The sequence below is a fragment of the Macrosteles quadrilineatus genome, unplaced genomic scaffold (assembly GCF_028750875.1).
Source record: "Macrosteles quadrilineatus isolate MER2022 unplaced genomic scaffold, UCM_ALF_1.0 Scaffold_8__2_contigs__length_117827958, whole genome shotgun sequence".
Taxonomy (NCBI): Eukaryota; Metazoa; Arthropoda; class Insecta; order Hemiptera; family Cicadellidae; genus Macrosteles; species Macrosteles quadrilineatus.
The window spans coordinates 29,323,195-29,344,581 of NW_026542601.1; the positions used below are offsets into that span (position 1 = coordinate 29,323,195).

Genomic DNA, 21,387 nt, shown 5'->3' on the forward strand with positions numbered 1-21,387 from the left:
CAATAAATCGAGTGGGACTATTTTGTAAAACTGTTGTTAATTCCAATGATAATTTTGTACTTTAATAAGAATTAGCTGCATAGTTAGCACTTTTTACAAGGAACATACGCAATGGTTGACAAATAAATCCTTATTTGATTTAAGTTGTATAGTAATTTTGTTCAACTGTTTATTTAATCGGAATAAACATTGCTTAAATACCAAGATTATATTAGTTACTTAGATGGTGATATAGGTTATTCATTAGAAATAAAATAAGGTTGGGATACGTTTTTAGTAGAGCTGTATTTGTGTAACATGTGACACCTTCAACTATCGAAAGGCAATAGTACATACACGAGTGTATGACAAGATAGCATTGAACGTTCTGCAGGCGCTCTTCAGCACAGTGACGATGCAATGTATAACACGTTTTTCGTTACAATACTGACATATATTGTACGAAAAACCATAAATGTTATTATAAATAAAAATAGTGGTGTTTACAGAGTAGGTAGGATTAAGGTATTTCAATTGTATGATAACTGAGGCTGTCAAATGCACATAACAACAACTGGTGTATGCTACATTTTTTACTTGTTTATTACTGACGTGCTTACGATGAACAGTTTTTTATATTGCTTTGAATCCTTTATTTTTTCAGAGAAACGCAATTTTCCGATAGGCCATTGTCAAAACGAGTTCTCCATGATGAAATTGGATGGAAATCTTAATTTAAAACAATATTTGATTAATTAATTGGTGCTACAAATCTTAAATCATAAATTTACAACTGAAGCTATTTATACGTTTAGGGATAAAATCAATGCAAGTTTTTTTCGTACAAAGTGTGTAGTGTGTGTTAATGTTCCTCACGCTGTAGGCTTGATTTAAAAACTCAAGTCATATAAAGTAATTTGATAATATGTGGGTTTTTTTTTATGGAAATCGAAGTTTGTAAAATGAAAACAAATAAATTTGAAACTTCAAGTGGCATTTTACAGAACATACATATTTCACAACTGTATCAATCTGATCTATAAATAATAGAATAAATCATAGAATAAAAAAATATGTTTCATCTCTGGTTTAATTTATGTAGTGTTGTGGTTTATATTCTTATTGAATAAACTGTATTTTACAACTGTAGTATACGTACAAACTTTTCGTAACATTGATGTGTATTGAACTTGAGTAAACAGACAACTGAACTCCAAACATATCAACAATTAATTAATACTAGTGCACCTGTTGCTCGAATTCGAGCAATTACAAAGTACAGTATTACAGGCGTTATTTCAAGACGAACAACAGTCATAATTTCCGGTGACTTAAAAGAGTCGACTCTAAGATAGTGTCATCAATCACTCCACTCCAGTTATCGAAACTGAAAACGAACTCACTCTGAAAACGAACGCTCTTGTGTGTATCATGTGTTTACTATGAACAGCTATTAATACAAATTATTCGTCTGTTTAAGTAATCAAAATACTTTCTTCATAAGAAATACATTGGGATTTTGATGGCCTGTGGGGCAAATCCCGAGGACTTTTATTACAGGAATAGGTGAAAGGGGGCGTATATACAAAAAAATACTTAATTTTGACACATCGTTTGTAAAAATCCGTCCATCGTTAACGGAAGAGTAGTGTTTCGAAGAAATCACCTTCACGTATTAAAACATGTGACAATAAAACACCAGCTCACACGACAATTGACAAGATAGCTGTCAAACTGTCTCAGAACTTGTTTCAAATATAAAGTGCATTGTTTGACATTCGAGTATTATAGGAACATGAACTAAATTAAATTCTATCCAAGTAAGGAAATCGTTCTTCCAGCAGGTTGAGCTCTGTAGTTCTAATATAGTCAAGGAAGAAACTTGACAATATCAACACACATTTCCTCCCCTATTCTCTGAACTAAGTGAAATAATTTATTGATTGAGGCAAATATATGACCCGTTTTGCCAATTGACTGATGTATTGAAACAAATATTCTTGGAATCACTAACAGAATGACAGGAAAACATTCTTCACTTAATGACATCATATTAACCCGAATGGATTTTTACTGTCGAGCAGTCAAATATTAAATGTTGTGTGGGGTTTATAAGATGATTAAATTTACATTTATCACGTAGGTCGATAGCTGTTTTTGCAACTGTAGCAGTTTGACACAAGCTTAAATTCAACAAAATAAGAGTGAGGATCAAAGATATTTTTCACCACACTATAATGTTTTCGGCTGTATTACATACGTTAATTGGTGGCTGAAAGTTACATTTTGCTGGCCATGCCAGCTGTCATCGTAATTTGGGGGACCGAGCAGGTTTTTACAGGCCGGGGCCGCAAAATCAGCTTACTTACTTAAAACATGAATGCATTTTAAATACACAATCAAAATCCTAATAGCATTGCAATAGAATTGTGTTATTGTCACTGTTGCCTAGCAACTATTTATTTTTATTTTTACTGATTCCTCAAATTATTTCTTCACATAACCTTAAAGTTGTAGCTGTGTTGACTATCTGTGTGCATTATTACAGTGGTGAATAGTGATAATAGGGTAAAGTGTGGTGAAAAATAGCGTTCGTACGTTCTCGCAGATAGTCTGGGCGCGCGGACCATTGTGTACTAACCGTCCCCCACGCCAAAGCCATGAAGACAGCAGTGAGGCGCTGAACAACCCCAGTGTGCCGTGTGGTCCGAATGTTTTTGGAAATTAGCAATAAACACTCCCCTCTACACTCCCTGCCCTAGTGCGGCCGCGCGCCCAGACTAGCTGCGAGAACTGTACCACGGACCGAAATGGTTTTACAGCTCTCGATCGATAAACTATCTCGAGCCGGCAAAACCTCATTTTCGGCCCTAGGTACGAAATATACTATTATCACTTTTGGCTCCTTCCACACTACCCTCAAGGACTGAGGGTGTGCCTAATGCATTTTACACCTCCCTAACAAAAAAAAAAAAAAAAAAAAAAAAAAAAAAAACGATGAAATTCTTTATTGCCAAGTAAATACAACAAAACTGTTGTAATATTGTGTTACTGTATATTTAATTTATCCTCCCGGTAGTCCTTAGTTAGTCATTAGGCTGATATTAAATGGTCCTGGCAAAAACAGTTAGGAGTCCTTGGAGCCTACACGTTTTAACTCACTAAACAATTACAAAGCTATAAAGACAATCTAATCTCACAGTTCCCTAGATATTTAAATTACAATCACTTTGGTATTTGATCAAACATTTTGAGATGGTAAATAACTCGGCTGCTGATTTTAATGAACAACATTAAGATTGCTCTTATGATGAGCAAATCCAAGATGGCCGTTAGCCTCCATGGACTTCCTTGGAAAAGAAATCACAAAAAAAATCTTATGCCAAAGTGCCCTGGGATAACCTTTTTTCTATCCAAACAAATATTTTGGGATGGTAAATAAAATCTTTATTTTTCTTGAAATTATTCCAAGATTGCCGCTAGCCTCCAAGGACTCTTACTCAGGAACAAAGCTGTCATCTCAACGTAACAGTTTTACAGTTAATTGAAGTAAATATTGAGTAATGCTTCTACACATCTTTATTGGTGTTAAAAATCACTACTGTCCTTGATTGTTGTAATGATTTCGTAAGTAGTTAACTTTTATAACGCATTTTTCAGAGTGAAAAATTTCGTCTGGTTTAACTTTTTAAATTTTGATATGAATGAAATTTAACTCTTAAACAGAGGTCACGTAAATCATTGCATTCAAGAGCGCAAGGTCACCCGGAGCCGGTGGCCAGCGCCTTCAATGAGGCGTTGGCAATAGTGATGCTGCGTTTAGATTGCATACGGACAAACTGCAGGCGTTTCACCGCTGCTGCTTTGGCATTGTAAAGCCATAAAAAAATATATTTTGGCGTGCGCGGTAAAAATCTTCTTCCGTCCTGTTTTATAAATGTAATTTTTAAGTGGAAGCAACTGTAACTGTAGAAAAGATTAATTCGTCTCCTTAAACTATCAGCATTACAACAGAAAATAGTTCTGTACAAATAGACCTGAATTTCTAACATCAACATTAGAAACATCTATAAAATTAGTGTTTTCAGTGACTATATACTGGTGCATAGAGCTTTCTACTTAAGTTTTAAGGGCAATTAAACAAGTAAAATATTTTATACAATAACTAACAAATTATAAAAATTACTAACAAATCATAATAAATAATCAGTAAATCTTTACAAAATCATCCGATTCCTGAGATATTATCCTACTAAAATTGTTTATTAATCCAGTTGTCTCTAATGGATTGGGTTTCTACGAAGTTAAATTCCATTTGAGTTCCAAATCTACGTTTATTAACATTTCCACGAAGGAAATATCGTATAATTACATTTCCTTGTTGTTTAATCACCAACGCATTACATTTTAAGCTTAATTTTCATGGTAAGAAAGTATTAAAATATTTAAAGGGTGAAATTAGTTCATCAGTGTGTTTGTATTTGCCTAAAATACAAAACGTAATTTCCCATTACATTTCTGGCGTTCAAAAATAATATAAAAGACTTAATAATTGGTGATTACAAATTGGTTATCATTGTTTACACTTATATGTAAGAGTTTTAACTCTAAGTGGAGTTAAAATATTCATGCAACTATTTAATAATTGACTAAAGCTCAAGTATTGTAAATATAGTTATTAAAACTAGATTGTCATTTTCTATCTAAAAAGGTGTTGTGTTAATGTAAAGAAAAATGTCATAGTTTTTAGCAAAGTCTAATTCATAAAATCACATTATTTATAGATGCCTGTTCATTCACAAAACGGCGGATCAAATACGATAGACATCAAATACATTTCGTCATACATTTGTCATTATTATTATTATGGATAAAATTGAGACAATTAATTTTAGAAAAGGCCTTTCCGATTTTGGAGTAGTTTTGTTGTTGTCTATTGGTTTCTTGTTATTATGTCAACTTACAGTAAACATAATCTATTTATCCTGTAAATTATTGTTTTTGTTCTGATAAAAAGTAAAAATAATAACATTTATTGTAAAATAAGAGAACAAAAAACGTTGACAGAGCACTCAACTTCATTAACATTATTACTTGAAAACCAGGCTTCAGATCTAATGATAAAAATTCAATTTTTTCTACTCAAAGTGAATAGAAAATAATATTGAACAAAATTAACTCAGTAACTAAATTCTCTCACAAGATTGGGAGAAGTAATAGAAGTCCCAGAAATGTGACATATTGTAATATCTTTTGCTTCACCAATACTTATTGTGTTTTGCGTGGGAGATAGGAGTTATTACAGTTTTCCTAGAACCAACCCTTACTGTCTTTATATCATCCCCTGCAAATATTGTTACAAGGAGAACAATTATCTACTCTCAAGAACTATCAGATCGTGATGACTGCTTTGATGCAAAGATGGTTCAATTATATACTGCAAGGCAACCTCACATTATATTGTAAATAGTTTGTTTTCTTTTAGTAAAAGTAAAAAAAAAATGGAAGGCAAGTCATCAACGTTCTTAGGTTTACCGGTCATTTGTCTTTGCAAATAAATAATTCTGATGGAATGTTAAACTCGTTCAATAGATATTATAGATTAATCAAGTCTATTATTAGTAAGTCTATGTTTTATGCGTGTTTAGTTGTTGGTGTCGTTAGAGTGCGCTTATGTCGACTAATTTTTTCTCTTATTTTAGGCCAAATACTACAATTTGAAAACTGCTCTAGTGAATCCCTAAGGTTTAAAAAGCTGTAGAGAAGTGGGTTAATCTATGATAAGGATGATTAATCTAGGAGATATATTTAACTATTGAATATGATTACGTGATAGTGCTGGCTGAACTTATACGTTAAATCTAAAGCCAATTTGTTGTGTGTATCATTTGTAAACTCCTCCAAATAAATCAATAAAGGAAAAAAGTTACTGAATACCCAATAGTTACTGAAAATAAACATGGCTAATATTGTAAATAAGTCATGGCAATAAGTATGATTGTTATGTCGCACCTTCACCTCCTAGGACGTTAGGTTCTAGCCCGGAACAGTTTAAGGCCTATAAATTACTTCAGGCAAGTCATAAAGGGCCGCGTCATGATCATTTGATAACATTCATTGGTGATTAGCGAGACTCGAACCCGTGACCTTGGGCTCTGAGGCCCCACGCTCTACCACGACCAGCTCGCTACCTACAATATGGATGACAAATCTACGTAAGTAGAAAAATCAATAAAATAAATCAATGGCTAGGATATTGCAAATAAACTTCTGATCATTTGATAAAGTCTTAGGCATATTTGGGGTACTGTATGAATTATGTCAGTTGACGTAAAATTTTTGTAAGTTGATAGTGAGTTAATGTTTACCTCTCGAATTTTCGCGTAAATTTTACACCGTGCACTTTAATTTTTGCTTATAAATTCATAGATTTTAAATCATTAAAAACATAAACATCCGTTAAAGTTTTCTTCGTCTGAACTATATGGTGGATACATTGATTTGGAATAATATTAAATAAATGCCAGTATCAGTTCAATAAACTTCAATTTTATGTTTCTATTTTATGTATATTTCATAATCATTGGGTCAATTAATTACTTAATTTTTTGCCTTGCAACATGTGTTCGTAATCAAATTAAATTATTCTCTATTGTTATATTGTTAAATATTGTTGTAACATATGTTGTATCAAAAAGTAAATAAATTATTGTCATTTCTCTTGTAACCCAAAAAAATTTGTTATCATTTTTTCCCTTTCATATATTCTTTAAATATCACTCTTTCTCAAAATTTTAACCCTCTGGTCCTTCGAAATCTGTACATTACTACGTATCTATTTTTCAATTTCTCTCTAAATAAAATGTTATTCCCTTCTCTAAAATTTATCCATCGGTACTTGTATACTCCTACTCTGAAATCATTCAGTCTCAACGCTCTGTAGAAATGTGAAATTGTAGTTTTTATGAGATTTATTTGTTGAAAAGACAAAGTTTTGCCGCAAGCGCTTTCCTCGAAACGCACGCGGATTACGCCGGGTTTTGTGATAAACACAGCGTACTTTTTGAAAAGCTGATTCCAGCTATTGGAGTACGTCAGAAACAGCTTACGTTCCCAGAACAGAAATAATTTGCTCTTGATGAAACACGCTTTTCCTCTTTACTTTAGTTTGAATCTCTTGTTCACTCTTGGGCCACCAATATCAGTTTTTATTAAACGAAAAATCTATTGTTTTTTATTTGTTCAAAATATATAATTACACTGAAATTATTCATCAAACACTACAAATGTGAGTCTACAAAAGTATATAATTTTTTAAATCGATTAATTAAATTAAATTTGTAAGACTGCGACGAACCTTTGAATTCGTATTTTAAACTAAATATGATTGCAGGGTTTAGAAAGGTGTGATCGATTTGTGTATCTTGTTGCTAACTGTGCAGTTTCTTTAGCTAGGTCCACTTATAAAAGGCCATATGTTTAGGGGGGCCAACTGACTCCAGATTTGAACCATTTAAAAGTTACTGACTTTTCTCATGATAGAACCGGCGACCTCCAACTGTTAAGCGAGCAGTGGATCCAACAACTACTATGTTAAAGAAGAGTTAACATAGGCCTGAAAAGGCATCACAACGAATCAACACAACTACAAAACTGTTATATGACCAATGTCAACAACAATAAGTGACAAGTTAACATGCAATTTACCCGTTTATGCAATCAATTTATCATCAAAGTCGCAGTTGCAAAAATTAGATCCGAGAATTGCTTCTCAAAGCACGCTTAATAACGTTCTTCTGTCATTTCTTTACGTAAACCAATCAAATGTAAAGAACAAGTTTTGCGTAACGATGTCATTTAGCACGTCAGGACCATATAGCGCTTTATGCGTTTCTGTTTGATTTATTCCTACTTCGGTTAATTATGTAAACCGTTATGTTTTCAGATCAGTCATTGGTAGTAAAAACGCGTTATTTACTAAACAATACACATTTTGTTTCTGTGAATTCCTTGTACTTTTTATACCTCGTAACGTCTTGTGTGGGTTCAGTTTTAAAAATATATAAATTTGTTAATTTATAAATGTTTTCTACGCTATTGGCATGTGTTACTGGTTTGTTAATGTTTTTTTACGCTATTGGCATGCTACTTGTATGTTTTCTACGCTATTGGCATGTTTTACTTTTTTGTTATTGTTTTCTATGCTATTGGCATGTGTTACTTGTTTGTCAATGTGTTCTACGCTATTAGCATGTTTTTCTTGTTTGTTAATAGTTTCTACGCTATTGGCGTGTTTTACTTGTTTGTTAATAGTTTCTACGCTGTTGGCGTGTTTTACTTGTTTGTTAATAGTTTCTACGCTATTGGCATGTTTTACCTGCCTGTTATTGTTTTCTACGCTATTGGCATGTTTTGCTTGTCTGTTATTGTTTTCTACGCTATTGACATGTGTTTACGTGTTTGTTATAGTGTTTTACTCCATTGGCATGTTTTACTTGTTTGTTAATTTTTTCTACGCTATTGGCATGTTTTACTTGTTTGTTAATGTTATCTACGCTATTGGCATGTTTTACTTGTTTGTTAATGTTTTCTACGCAATTTGCATGTTTTACTTGTTTGTTAATGTTTTTACGCTATTGTCATGTTTTACTTGTTTGTTAATGTTTTCTACGCTATCGTCATGTTTTATTTGTTTGTCGATGTTTTCTACGCAATTTGCATGTTTTACTTGTTTTTTTAATGTTTTCTACGCTATTGGCATGTTTTACTTGTTTGTTAATGATTTCTACGCTATTGGCATGTTTTTCTTGTTTATTAATGTTTTCTACGCAATTTCCATGTTTTACTTGTTTGTTAATGTTTTTTACGCTATTGTCATGTTTTACTTGTTTGTTAATGTTTTCTACGCTATTGTCATGTTTGGCTTGTTTGTTGATGTTTTCTACGCAATTTGTATGTTTTACTTCTTTGTTAATGTTTTTTACGCCACTGTCATGTTTTAATTGTTTGGTATTGTGTTCTACGCTATTGGCATGTTTTACTTGTTTGTTAATGTGTTCTACGCTATTGGCATGTTTTACTTGTTTTACCAGAACAGTTCAAACCGTGGTCTTAGTAACTATATAAAGACGACGTTTTGTTTGATAGAACCATTATTTGACAGTTGACAGTCCAATGGCAAAAGGGTACATAATAAATAAGTACTGCTCGGCATCGAACCAGTAATATTCAGACTTAAAGGCAAGCACTATAACCGCTCTATATGATTTTAAAATGTCCAAATTATATTAAAATATAAGATAATAACACAAAAAAGTAAGGTGACCACAAAAGTTAATTGTGCGCATGTGCTATCAGTCGAAACGAAATGTTAGATTGTGCTTTCTTAAAGCAACTCACGTTGCATAGTAGTAAAAGTAATCATTTTGTAGTCCACTAAATTCTTTTAAAACTATTTCCCCATTTTATTAAACCTGCAAAATAACAGCAAAATATGATTTTTAAACAAACAGTTATGTTTATTTTAATTAAAATACACTAAATTTAATTATATGTATTTAATTTTAATTTTATTCTTAACAAAATGGTACAACTTTAAAACCTACAGTTCAAAATAGTAAATTTGGTAATCTCGCCATATAATATAGTTATTCCCTTTACTTGTGCATGATAACGGTTATTGGTAAGCTAATGAGGAGAAAGGTGTCAGATTGATATCGTTTTGTTAATTTGGAATATCGCAGAGCTAAAAAATATATATTTTGTACGTGAGTAAAGTATTCAATATAGTTAAACTTGTATAATTTCATCGCAGATCTTTTATGTTCAAATAATAATTGTTCCAGCGATGGTGGGAGGTTTAAATGTATCTTAGGGAGAAGTTTTCTATAAAATGTATTGCTTCAACGCTGGGTTCCTGGAATCCCATAATGAAACGTAGGTTTGGTGCTGTAACTAGACTTCTCAGGAACCCAACCAAACGCATTGAGTACTAATGGTAATGCTGAGCACATACACATCATTACTGATATTCCAGAAATTGCTGTGTTCGTGGGTTTGATACATTATCAAGACACATGCCCTTTGTATATAATTTCACTGTGTATAACCTTTCACAAAATATCTTTAGGCCTGCACGAGTACAATTTTTTCTAACAAATTGCAAAACTTAAAGTTGAGATTTTTATGGTAAAATTATGCATATTTAAGTACACTATATATTTGATAAGGACACACAACACGTTTTTTAGCACCATTTTATGTATTTACTAGCTGTACCCACGGGCTTTGCCCCGTTTTACTTCATAAGTGAGCTCGTTCGCATGGCTTAACCACGTCCTGGTTGAAGTTCGTTCGTTATGCTCACTCACCTTTAGGTTGGAGCTCGTTCGCTGCGCTCACTTGCCTTCAGGTTAGCTCGTTCGCTACGCTAACTCGCCTCCAGGTTGAAGTTCGTTCGCTACGCTCACTCACCTTTTGGTTGCAAATTAGCTGTTGTCATAAATTTAAAAAAAATAATAGTGCTGCACCCTGTTGGTAATTCTTGTAACTTTAATGCTATTGTACATCATAGAACAGAACCAACTTGTTTAATTGAAACAGCTGATAAGATTCATTAATTCCATTTAAATATGAGAACTCATAAGGTTAACATGGGAAACTCCAGAGCCACTGGGGCGGAGCCCGAGAGTCCGATCAGAATAAAAACAACTTAGTTTTCCTATTTAATGCCTAAAGAATCAGTGTACCAAATTTCAGCCTCCTAGGTAAATGGGAAGTGGGAGAATTAGTGATGAGTGAGTGAGTGAGTCAGTCAGTGAGGGCTTTGCCTTTTATATATTTAGATACATACACTGTCCACTCCTACAAGATAGTAAACATATGTAAACTAAGTGACAGTAATTCATTAGGCCGAATCCCCACTGGATTTGATAACCGGGTGACTAATCGAAATCGATCATGGAGATATAAAACAAATGAAATTTGTATCGACCAGTGTAGGGAGATTACCTTACTGTATTACAAACATTATTACAACACATGTAACATTATGTAACACACTGTATTACATTATTACAAACACGTGCAACAGTGAACCTATTTTAGTTTAGTTTATTAGTTTTCACATCTAAATCAATTGAATTTAAAATGTTAAACTTTTTAAAATCATACTTATATTATAAATGTGAAAGTTTGTGTGCATGTTTGTTTGAAGTTCAATCACGCAATAGCTACTAGTCGGATTGGGTTGAAATTTGGAATGACGAAGAGAGCTCACATTCCCGATTAACATACAGACATATTTTTATCTCAAAATCCTTTCGGGCTCCACCCCAGTGGCTCTAGAGTTGCCCATTTTAACCTTGTGAGAACTCATATATAAAAGCAATTAAAGAATTTTGCCAGCTTTTTTAACTGCACAAGTTGGTTCTATGATATCCAATAGCATTAAAAGGTTAAAAGGTTTACCAATAGCATTGACTACATAACACCATCGATCTCTAGAGATCGATGTATAACACTAGTGTATAACGTGTACCTAGTGTTATATAGTCAATACCAATAGGGTACAGCACTAATAATTCTTTTTGCATTTATGACAACAGATAATTTGAACCAAGCAGCAACAACAAAACTGTGAGAACCTTTTTTTTGTTGATTACGTGCAGTGGTAGAACATTATGGCTATGGTACATGTGCTGTACCATTAGTAGACTGTAAATTATAGTAAACCAAATTTTCTTAAAACGTGTCCTCTCCCATTGCAAACGCAAAGCAAGAGCTGCAATAAACATGTTATACTTATACGCCGACCCCGTACGAAGGACGGGTTTTCTGCTGGTTTTTTCATAAACGTTACTTAAACAGACAGTGGGTTTTTTTTATTATTCTTTACCAAATAACTCCTTTAAAGTGTTAAGCAAATTATTTTTTTAAAAACTGAAGCTGCTAAAACAAAACCCTACTAATCTTCTTGTCAGAGGGACTTCGCGAAAATTCGGAACAACGATTTAACTTTCTAAAGTATATTGCACACTCAATTCATAAATGTGGCTTTCTTTGTCCAAAGTATTTAGGGAAATAACGAAAAACGTTTTTAGTGATCTGGTACAAAGTAACAAAACTATATAGTAATGAAGTTGTTATTGTGCAACTTAAAAGTCCAAAATATAGTGGAAGGGTCTATCTATTTGTGAACTGATGGACTTCGATATTTTAGATAAAAAAGGGCTGAAAACAACCGCTACATTGTCACTTGACTAAAAACCACGATTCTAACAAGCTTCTATTGGAAGCTTCTAACAAGCTCATTCAGGGAAAAGTACGGCCCACTACCCCTAATCTATCCTTGCTCTACATAAAATAATAAAGCTTCTCGATGCCTTGTGTATAAAACAGGTTACTTGGAAACATTACTGGCACAAAGAAGCACAAAAAACTTTTTAAATTATAAATCACCCTGAACATCTTTTTCAGAACATTCAAATATCAAAGAGCACCCAAGCCTTTGTTAAGCCACGTAAAACTGTATTGAATTCTTGGAAAAAATAATTGGTTCGGCGTCGGTTCCATATTTTACAACTTTGAAAATAGAATGACACGTGTTTCATAAAATTATTCGATTTATAAAATTGTTTTGAAATTGGTGGTTTCAAAAATAAATGATTCTATTTCAGACCTGCATTATAAGGCTGTGATTTTTTATCGGACGCCTGTCGATAACACAGATTTAAATTTAAAAGAGTAAAAATACTAACATGTCTACTCTAACTTATTTTCAAGCGTACACGTATTACGTGCCTAATAAAAACACATTTAATGTTGTTTGGTTGGAATACTGGAATGCGGCAAAAAACATAGTGCGGCAAAAAATGAGTGTGGCAAAAGTAAGTAAATGCACCAAGTAGTACATTGGCGTGCTATAATCAGTGCAAGAAAGCCCACTTCGACAGGTAACTGTAGGAAATGTAGTATTGACATAATCATGTTTGAATACTCAAATGGTTAAGACAGCTAACCTGCCTTTCTTTATTAGATAGAATTGATGTCGGTTATGTTTAAAAGGATGGAATAAGTCCTTTTGTCTGTTATTGTACTGGAGTTTGATGGTTTACACACGTAGCTATTCAAGTAGAAGCTATTAGCTGTTCAAGTAGAAGAGGCAAATTCTGATCAAACCTTTCATCACATCAACCGTCAAAGCCTTGGAATACGGAACGAATCAAGACAAACCCGTGACAAATTTCTACTACGTACCTTCTCCAGCTCACTGAGCACCAAGGGAGGCGGTTCAGACGTCATCGTGGCCAAGGGCTCACTGGTTCAAATCCTGCAATAGATAAAAACATAAGTGATACTGTTTAAAGACTCGTACAGAATAACATATGAACATGACTTTGTTGATCAAATATGTCAATCAACAAAAAGCAGCATTTCTATGTGAAAAGGTTGTACAAAAAATACTTAAAAGGAAATCAAATACAAACGAATATAGAGAGTGGGTTTTGTTCTATATTAGAAACATCATAAAACAATATATAGTTGTCCACAATTTCTCGATTGTCAATTCCGGTTCACTAGTTGAAGATGTGGTGAAGCTTGTGCAGTAAATGTTTACACTCGATCAAACTTTCCAAATGCTCAGTGAAAAGATATGAAACGACTTGCTACAAACTAAAGTTCAAAATGTGCCAATCGAAGATAGTTTTTTTCTTATATCTCTTCTTATTTTCAATTTTATTTTCTGGCAGTCCGTTAAAACTAATATGACAAAAATGAATATTCAAACGTAGTGTCACAAACAATAATTTGAATGGGAAAGCGTCCCAAAACAATGACTTTCGTCCGCTTTTACTCGATTGACTGAAATGAAAGTCAATTGTGCCAACATAACAATCGGAAATCGACGATCAGCTCCCACCGGATGTTACGGTGGAAATCGCCAATTAGTGACAATCGATAATCGATAAGTACAAACCAATTTTGTGATATCGATGAGTTAATTTGCAACTGCAAAAGCAAAAGCGAGAGTACACAGGTCATAACGTACTAACACACACGTAGCCTACTTACTACCTTTTCGAATAAGAATAGTAGATCGAACTAAAATTCTAAAACTACCAGTAATACCTCAAATTATAGACTAGAGCCGCATCTTCAAAGATGAGTAAGTTAGTAAGTTACGAGTCGCTAGTTAAGGAGATTGGTCAAGTAAAATCCTCTAAAGATCCTAAACTTCTAACTTCTCGATTGCACTAACTTTGTTATCACTTTTAATTTCGCGATACACTGAAATTCTAACAAAATCAGTAATACTTATCTCAAAATATGGAGCATACTGAAACATTTTGAACCCCTGTCGATTAACGGTACGCAAATTAAAAGTAAAGCGCTCCAGTTATTTTTATCACTATGGCTTCCTACAGCTATACACACATAGCTCCTGTAGTATTGATCTGAATAAATAATCTGAATACAGAATATAGTGACATGTCTGTGTAGGTTTGTTACGAAGATGTATTTATTTGAGTGTTTTCTACGGCAATGGCATTTTTACGTTTTAAATGGGCTTGTCTAAACCCTGGTCTTGTTACTATCTAACGGAGACCAATTTTTAGATAGCATAATTTTCATGGTCCAATGACAAATTACTTCAGGGTCTGGAAACAGTATCGTTTGGAATCGAACCAGCGACCTTCAGATTTAAATGCGAACACTATAACCAATTGGCTACCCAGACAATTTTAGGTTGGTTTATTATTCAGCAAGGAACATTTATCAAACATCCAATGATCGAATGCAAAATTCTGGTTCCAGTTTCAAACCATCAAAAAGCTACTGATAAAATCTGTGCCTTTTGGCTGCAATATGAACACTGTGCACTGCGCACTCTCCCCTACGTATAAAATACATCCCAAATGTGTCATCTCAAATGATACAGCCAATCCCAGAGAAGTGAGTTCGCTTCGCTCATTTCCTGAGATCACTCTTTCCTGGAATTAAGAGAGAGTTGTGCCTGGAGAGAATGGAAGGCGCGTCTTTCAACGTGTGTTTGAGAACTGCGCATAAATTAACATCTCAACACCTTTTACGGCTTTCAACACGAATTTTGCCATTGTCTACAAAACATGCTGTTTGGTTTGGTATGAAGCACCTATTGTGTTTGCTTGAAGCCCGTGAAGAAATTTCGTTTGAAAATACAAGTAAAAAAATTGGAGAACTACTTTAGAGAAGCGTAATAAGAATGTAAATTGAAACAATAATGAAGAGAGCTAAAAATGAGAGTTACGAAACAAAACCGATAAATATTTTGAAATTTGGATGATCTAATATTGTTTTATCTTATATACAAATATCATATCACAACTGAACTTCGCTTTCACTGCTTCACTACATTATGACCCATATCGATGTAGAAATTATACGCATTGTTGGATAAATTGGAGTAAAAAATCTCGCGCTTACTAATATGACTTACACTAGGAAAATCCGACGTGTTAAGAAACACTCAAATTGCAGTAATCAGAAATATAATCATTCGCAATACAACCTTTGAGTTAGGCAGATAATATTTATTGATTTTATAGTGCCTTTGACTTTGAATACAGCAAGTAGGCTACTTTTAGGCAGTTCTATTGAATAGTCTGAAACCTGTTTTGATTTGTGTCTGCATTTCTTAGGTTTGAGGCGTTGATGTAGGATAAGTCGTCTTAACTTAGGTAAAAGTTAACGTGAGCTCTACTCTTAATGAAGCACTTGAGTGATCATCTTTGATAGTAAAATATAAGCAGTAGTTTGGAAACTGCATTAATTTCTCGTGATGGTTTAAGTAGTAAAAAAAAGGAAATAAGCAGACAGAAAACAAAAATATGTCTAGAAAGATACACAGAAATAAGTCGCCCCCAATGAATCAAAACGTTTTTTTAAATCGAAAATGATCGACAATGTTCATGGGCCCCCATGGGTGGTCCAAAATTTGTGACCTCTGGCACCGACTATGGGAAAACGAAAGTTGCCCGGGCCCAAATACCTCACTGCGGGGCTGCGGCTGACGACGTTTCTGATTTTCGCTCACGACCACCGTCGGCCTTTCTCAGGGCAGGGAAAACCGCAACAGCAATAAACGCGTTGGTTAAAGTACCAAAACACTATACTCTTCGGTGGAATATATCCTTATACAGGGTGTATAAAAACGTTTCATGACTTTGAAAAAATGTGGTACGAAACGCATATTACATTGAACAAAATAGGTGGATATAGACAGGTTTGATTTGGATGTAAAACCCCCTTTCGGGGAAGAAGTTTAGTTTACCTATCATCAAATTACCTCCTGTGCTAGGAGCCATTATAAATACGAACAATGTGTTTATTTTACAGAGCTTCTGGTAGTAAAAAGTGTTTTACTTAAAAGTAAATAAGTTAATGAAAGCATTAAAATATAAAATCCTGGAGTTTACCACAGCTAATTGACAGAGCAATGATAATATAAACATTGTTCTAAACTACACTGACAAATTATAGAGGGAATTTCAAGCTTCCCATTTGAAGAAAGTTCTCTTCCAAAAAGGGAATCGGACAGTACAATAATTACACACCTAAACGGGAAGTAGGCAGTAGGTGTGGCAGGTCAGTAAGCCACAGACGCACAGGCATTTCCGGTACCGACATGTTACCCGGATACGGATGTAGTTGTCACTTGTCACCGTCACCAGGATTGTCAATGGATAAGATTGAAAAATCCCTAATTTCCCAAACTTGACCATTAAGGTATTTTATGTCTTATATAATTTTATAGAAATTTCGTGACTTACCCAAGGCCGCACTAGATATACGCACTAGGTATATCTTATAGTGCGGCCTTGGTCTTACCGTGCCAACTACGGCAAAGGTTTCTTCCCCATACGGGACATTTCAACCAACTAAACTATTTAATTATAAACAAATGCTGCCTTCCGATATCACAACGAAACAGGCAAAAATGGTAAAATAGTACACAAAAAGGGAGAAACCCTTAGTTAACATTGGCGCACCCAAACATCACCGACAAGATACAAACGCAGCCTTCAGCTTTTACAATAAGTGAGAAGTCTAATAAATTGCACAATAAAAATGTGTTTCACCAGGCAGGTCGGCATCATGTGTTTATTGTGTCAAGTAAGATTTACTATCATTACAATTTATTTACCACTCAATTCGCAGAGTGACTTACTAATGTCACCACTAGACAGACACTTTCCTATCATGTTGACGTCACAGTTGAAACACCCTAGTGGACCATAGAGTACAAAACAAGCGGAACAAAGAGGTTATATCACGTGTAACTGTACCGGAACGATATTACTATGTGGAACCAACCGTGGTAACAAGTTAAGTAATCGTATTATGTAGCTTAATAACGGTAAATGACTGATGTGCTTTTTGACCATTGGCCTTTGGATACTGCAGTCGACGTCTCATCTATATGGACAAGTTGTATCCAGTTTTTTTTATATTTATTTAGTTTTTTTTTTATTTAAGTTGAATTTGAAGTCTCAGATGTGCTACAGTCTAAAATATGTTTTGTATTAGTGTTTGTTTACAGTAAAGGTTAATGACATAAAATAAGGTTACCTTTCAGTTTACCTTGGTTTAAATCAGCGAATTCGACAGTTATCAGAAAATTATTTATCCATACGCACTCCATCGGGTTTTCTGGTCTCTTCAACTGGCAAAAACTTCAACAATGTATAGTTCAATCCATATGCAAAGCATTTACTTTTTTTTAAGAATGTTATGTACTTTTAATCTTGATTGTATTGAACTTTCTAGGGGATATTTCTAGTACGGTAATCATGACGGGAACATTTTTTTGTACAAATGATCATATTGAAGACGCGACTTAGCATAGTAAAAGTATAGTAAAAAGCACGGTAAGATAAGTAAACAACGCCATTCAATCAGTTCGATATTTACAAAAAAACAGTTGCTAAAGATTTTTGAACTACACTTTTTATTACCCTGTTCCAGGAGTATGGATATAAAATATTTCATCTCTTGTCTACTTTAAAGGTTGTTCGGGATAATAACTTTGCAATGATCATAGTGGGAGCTATTTTGTTCAAGAAAATTTCAACTAAATGTTACTAGTGCTAAAGCAAAGCTCGGCCTTCAAATGCTTTACATTGCAAAAAGAAGGCAAGATTGCCAAGGATTCTTGAACTGTTTCATTGCTCAAGTCCGTTAGACCAAGTTAAATGAACCCATAAAAGAACTGGACGAGGTTTACGAGAGGCAAAGGTACTCATCTAGAATATGACCTTGAATAAAACTTAACTTCCAATACAATATTCAATATTACAACATCTACATTTTATCAATTTTATTATTGAATTTACTGAAAGCTTGCTCCCACTGCATGGAAATGAGCATATCGCTACACCTACAGTACTCAAAATAACTTATTTTTATCCGGTGATAGAAAAAGTTAGTTTGTTTTAATTCAAATATTGGATGATAAAAAGTGTCACAACTTTGTTACTTTTGAAAAAAATTGTTTAATTAAGTATCATTAGATTCGTTTTTAAATGTATTAAATTTTATTAGTCTTTGTGTTTTTATAAAATTTTTCGTTATTGATTAAAATCTTTAAATAGCCACCATTTTGACATGGTAAAAAATAGAAAAATGATTTCTTTGTAAGTTCATTTCAACGTAGTTTTACATGGCTGTACCAGATTTAAATATTACAAATCTAAACGTTAAGAAACTATAAAAAAATTGTAAAAAAACGAACAGATAGCCAGAAAACTATGCATGCGAGACCCATAGTTATATTGCAAAATATGTTCGCAAGGAACGCAAGGGACAATCCCACAAAAGCGCTACAGGTTGTTTTGGGACACCGTGTCACGTATTGTGTTTATTAACACAATTATTACAGTCCTTTTGATCCGATTTTGATTAAATTTGGTTTTGAGTGTGTAAGGCTTGTTAAAACTTGATTGGGTTCGTGAACCAGCAGGATCAAGGCATGCTACAGCCATTAAGGGTAGCTTACAAAAACAATTACTTGTGTATACCGAAGCGTTGTGGTACAATCAAAGGTTATTCAGACGATTCCAATTTATAGGTCTACATTTAAAATTTCAATGTTATTCTTATGTGGAAAAAGTAAACTGTTGGGAAATGTGGTAGCTAATGCCTTTGGGTTAGCTGGAATCGCAAACCGAGTTATTTTGATTCATTAACGTATAATGTAAAATTAGGGATGTTTCATTCCAAGCTGTTATGAACAGTTATTTCAACAACGCGGCTTACCGAGAAATATGCCCGAGTTAATTAATTATTCTTATTAAATCATCGCCCGTGTTATGGACTGTTTATATTTTGAAAATGTTTATTAATTAATTCTTGGTAATTATGTGTTCCTGTTTAATGTTTTTTTTTATATTTATTACAAGCTTAGTATAAATCAGTTTATTCTATCTATCTCTGAACTTTATAAAAATTACTTAGTTGTGTTAAACCATAGACAAAAAGAATTATTTCATTCTTTTTGTCTATGGTTAAACACAACGGAGCATGATGATGGGTAGCTCTAGTTTCTCTATACTCCATGTAATATTTCATATATGTATGCACCTTTAAAAATTGAAGAACGGTGTTGTTGGAAGACGTTTCTTGTTCAGTAATTATATAACACAAATACTGTATGTAGTATGGTAATCAAGAATTATGTAATAATTTAATTATTTATTAGTTATTACACATGTCACGTATGAAATATTGATAAAAATTTTGTTTACAAGAAAACTGGTTACGTTCGCCATTATGTATTTCCAAAGCTTTTACCAAATAAAAACTTATAAGAAAACATGTACTTTATCAAGTAATACAACAATTGTAACTATTATTTACATTAAACTTTGTCAGCGTTTTTTCTCAGGTATATTCTTAAATAGGTGTCCGTAAATGAGGACTCCTAGACAAATGTATCGTGAACAAATCAAAATTAACTATAACAATGAATAAACTTGTGTATTGTTGCCAAGGGTACTTACATAGCCTCCACATAAATGAATACCCAAGGATCAAAGGAGTAATGGTCAAGTGCCATTGACTATACACCGTCAAGGATAGTACAGTATCAGGTATCAGTCATAGTACTTAGGCTTTGAGGTTTTAGTCAAAGCAATTCAGTAAACTGTTTGTTAAAGCATTTCAAACAAACAAGCTCGTATTTGCGTTAGTAAAATTGATTTAAATTTATACAGCAAAAAGTAAGATGTAAGAATACAAATCCTGCTATTCAAATTCAGAATACCATTCAATAGCAAAATATTAAACCTGTACTTTCTTTACGCAACTATCTTTTAGCTGGAAATAATTACGTGGATCTATCAATTACTGAATTACGCAAACGTTCCCTTTCTAGATCACTTGCATATTACATTCTATATAATCAAGGCGGAACGAATAAACCGGTACATGATCCGGAGGCATCCGAATGATTACGGAAGCAGCCGAGCGTTTCCGGACATGCCCGATGATAGCCGAACGCTGCCGAAGTCACGCGAGCGGGTTCGGGAAGTTACGTCATTCGCATACCAAACACTACGCACGCCCGTTGCATTCTTGGGCGCATACTCGGCTGTCGCCTTGACCGATGGCATTTAAAGTGTAAATCGCAGCGGCCATTACAGGTTTTTGGTGATAGAACCGAACTCAAAATCTGTTTTGTCTCAGCTAAAATTTATAACGCAAGTGAAAACGCGATTGGTATTTGATTTAGGCCTAATTAATATTTGCTGGAAATAGATATAGCAACAGAGGTTATTATATTTTTAACAAATCCTGATATTCCAAAATAGTTGAATACTTTATCGAATGCCTTTTTTAATGCCTATCCTTATTACATTTCCCAATTCATATATTTCCTGTTAACATTTTCAATTGTTGGTAAATTATAACCAATTACCCTTAAAGCTGAAATATATGGTTATATTTTTATACTGGATGGCATTTGGTGTTAATAGTTGTTGTTTCAAATACCAAATCAAATTATTGCAGTTATATATTATTTTTATACGTGAGAAAACACAAAAAAAAACTAAATGAGGTCCGATACCAAAAAAAAACACAACAAAATTATATCTGGAAATTTTAGGACGTTTCAAAAATATCCTCAGACTTATAAGTATAAGTACAGAACTAATAAAATATGGACATATTCAGGAGGTGAGAATCAGACAAGTACAATACAAAAGATTTTAAATGTCACAATTTGATTCACAATATTCACTTTATCGAGGTCTTCGACGTCTGAAAAGTCAGGAAGTGCAAAAAAGGCTCCGTTCCGTCTGACCTGAAGTGAACTTTCTCACGCACACACACACAAGCACGCGCACAACGAAGACGTGATTTGAATGG

General features: G+C 33.7%; 1 protein-coding gene across 2 annotated transcripts in view; it reads right to left on the bottom strand.

Annotated features, from left to right (window-relative positions):
• LOC128999264 (unconventional myosin-XV-like) overlaps positions 1-21,387 on the bottom strand; it is a 170,801-nt gene that overhangs the window by 143,171 nt on the left and 6,243 nt on the right. For both annotated transcript variants that reach the window (XM_054425659.1, XM_054425658.1), the window contains exon 2: positions 13,237-13,309. In XM_054425659.1, the coding sequence (XP_054281634.1) occupies positions 13,237-13,281 (45 nt within the window). In that variant the 5' untranslated portion in view covers positions 13,282-13,309. The remainder of the gene's footprint in view (positions 1-13,236; positions 13,310-21,387) is intronic.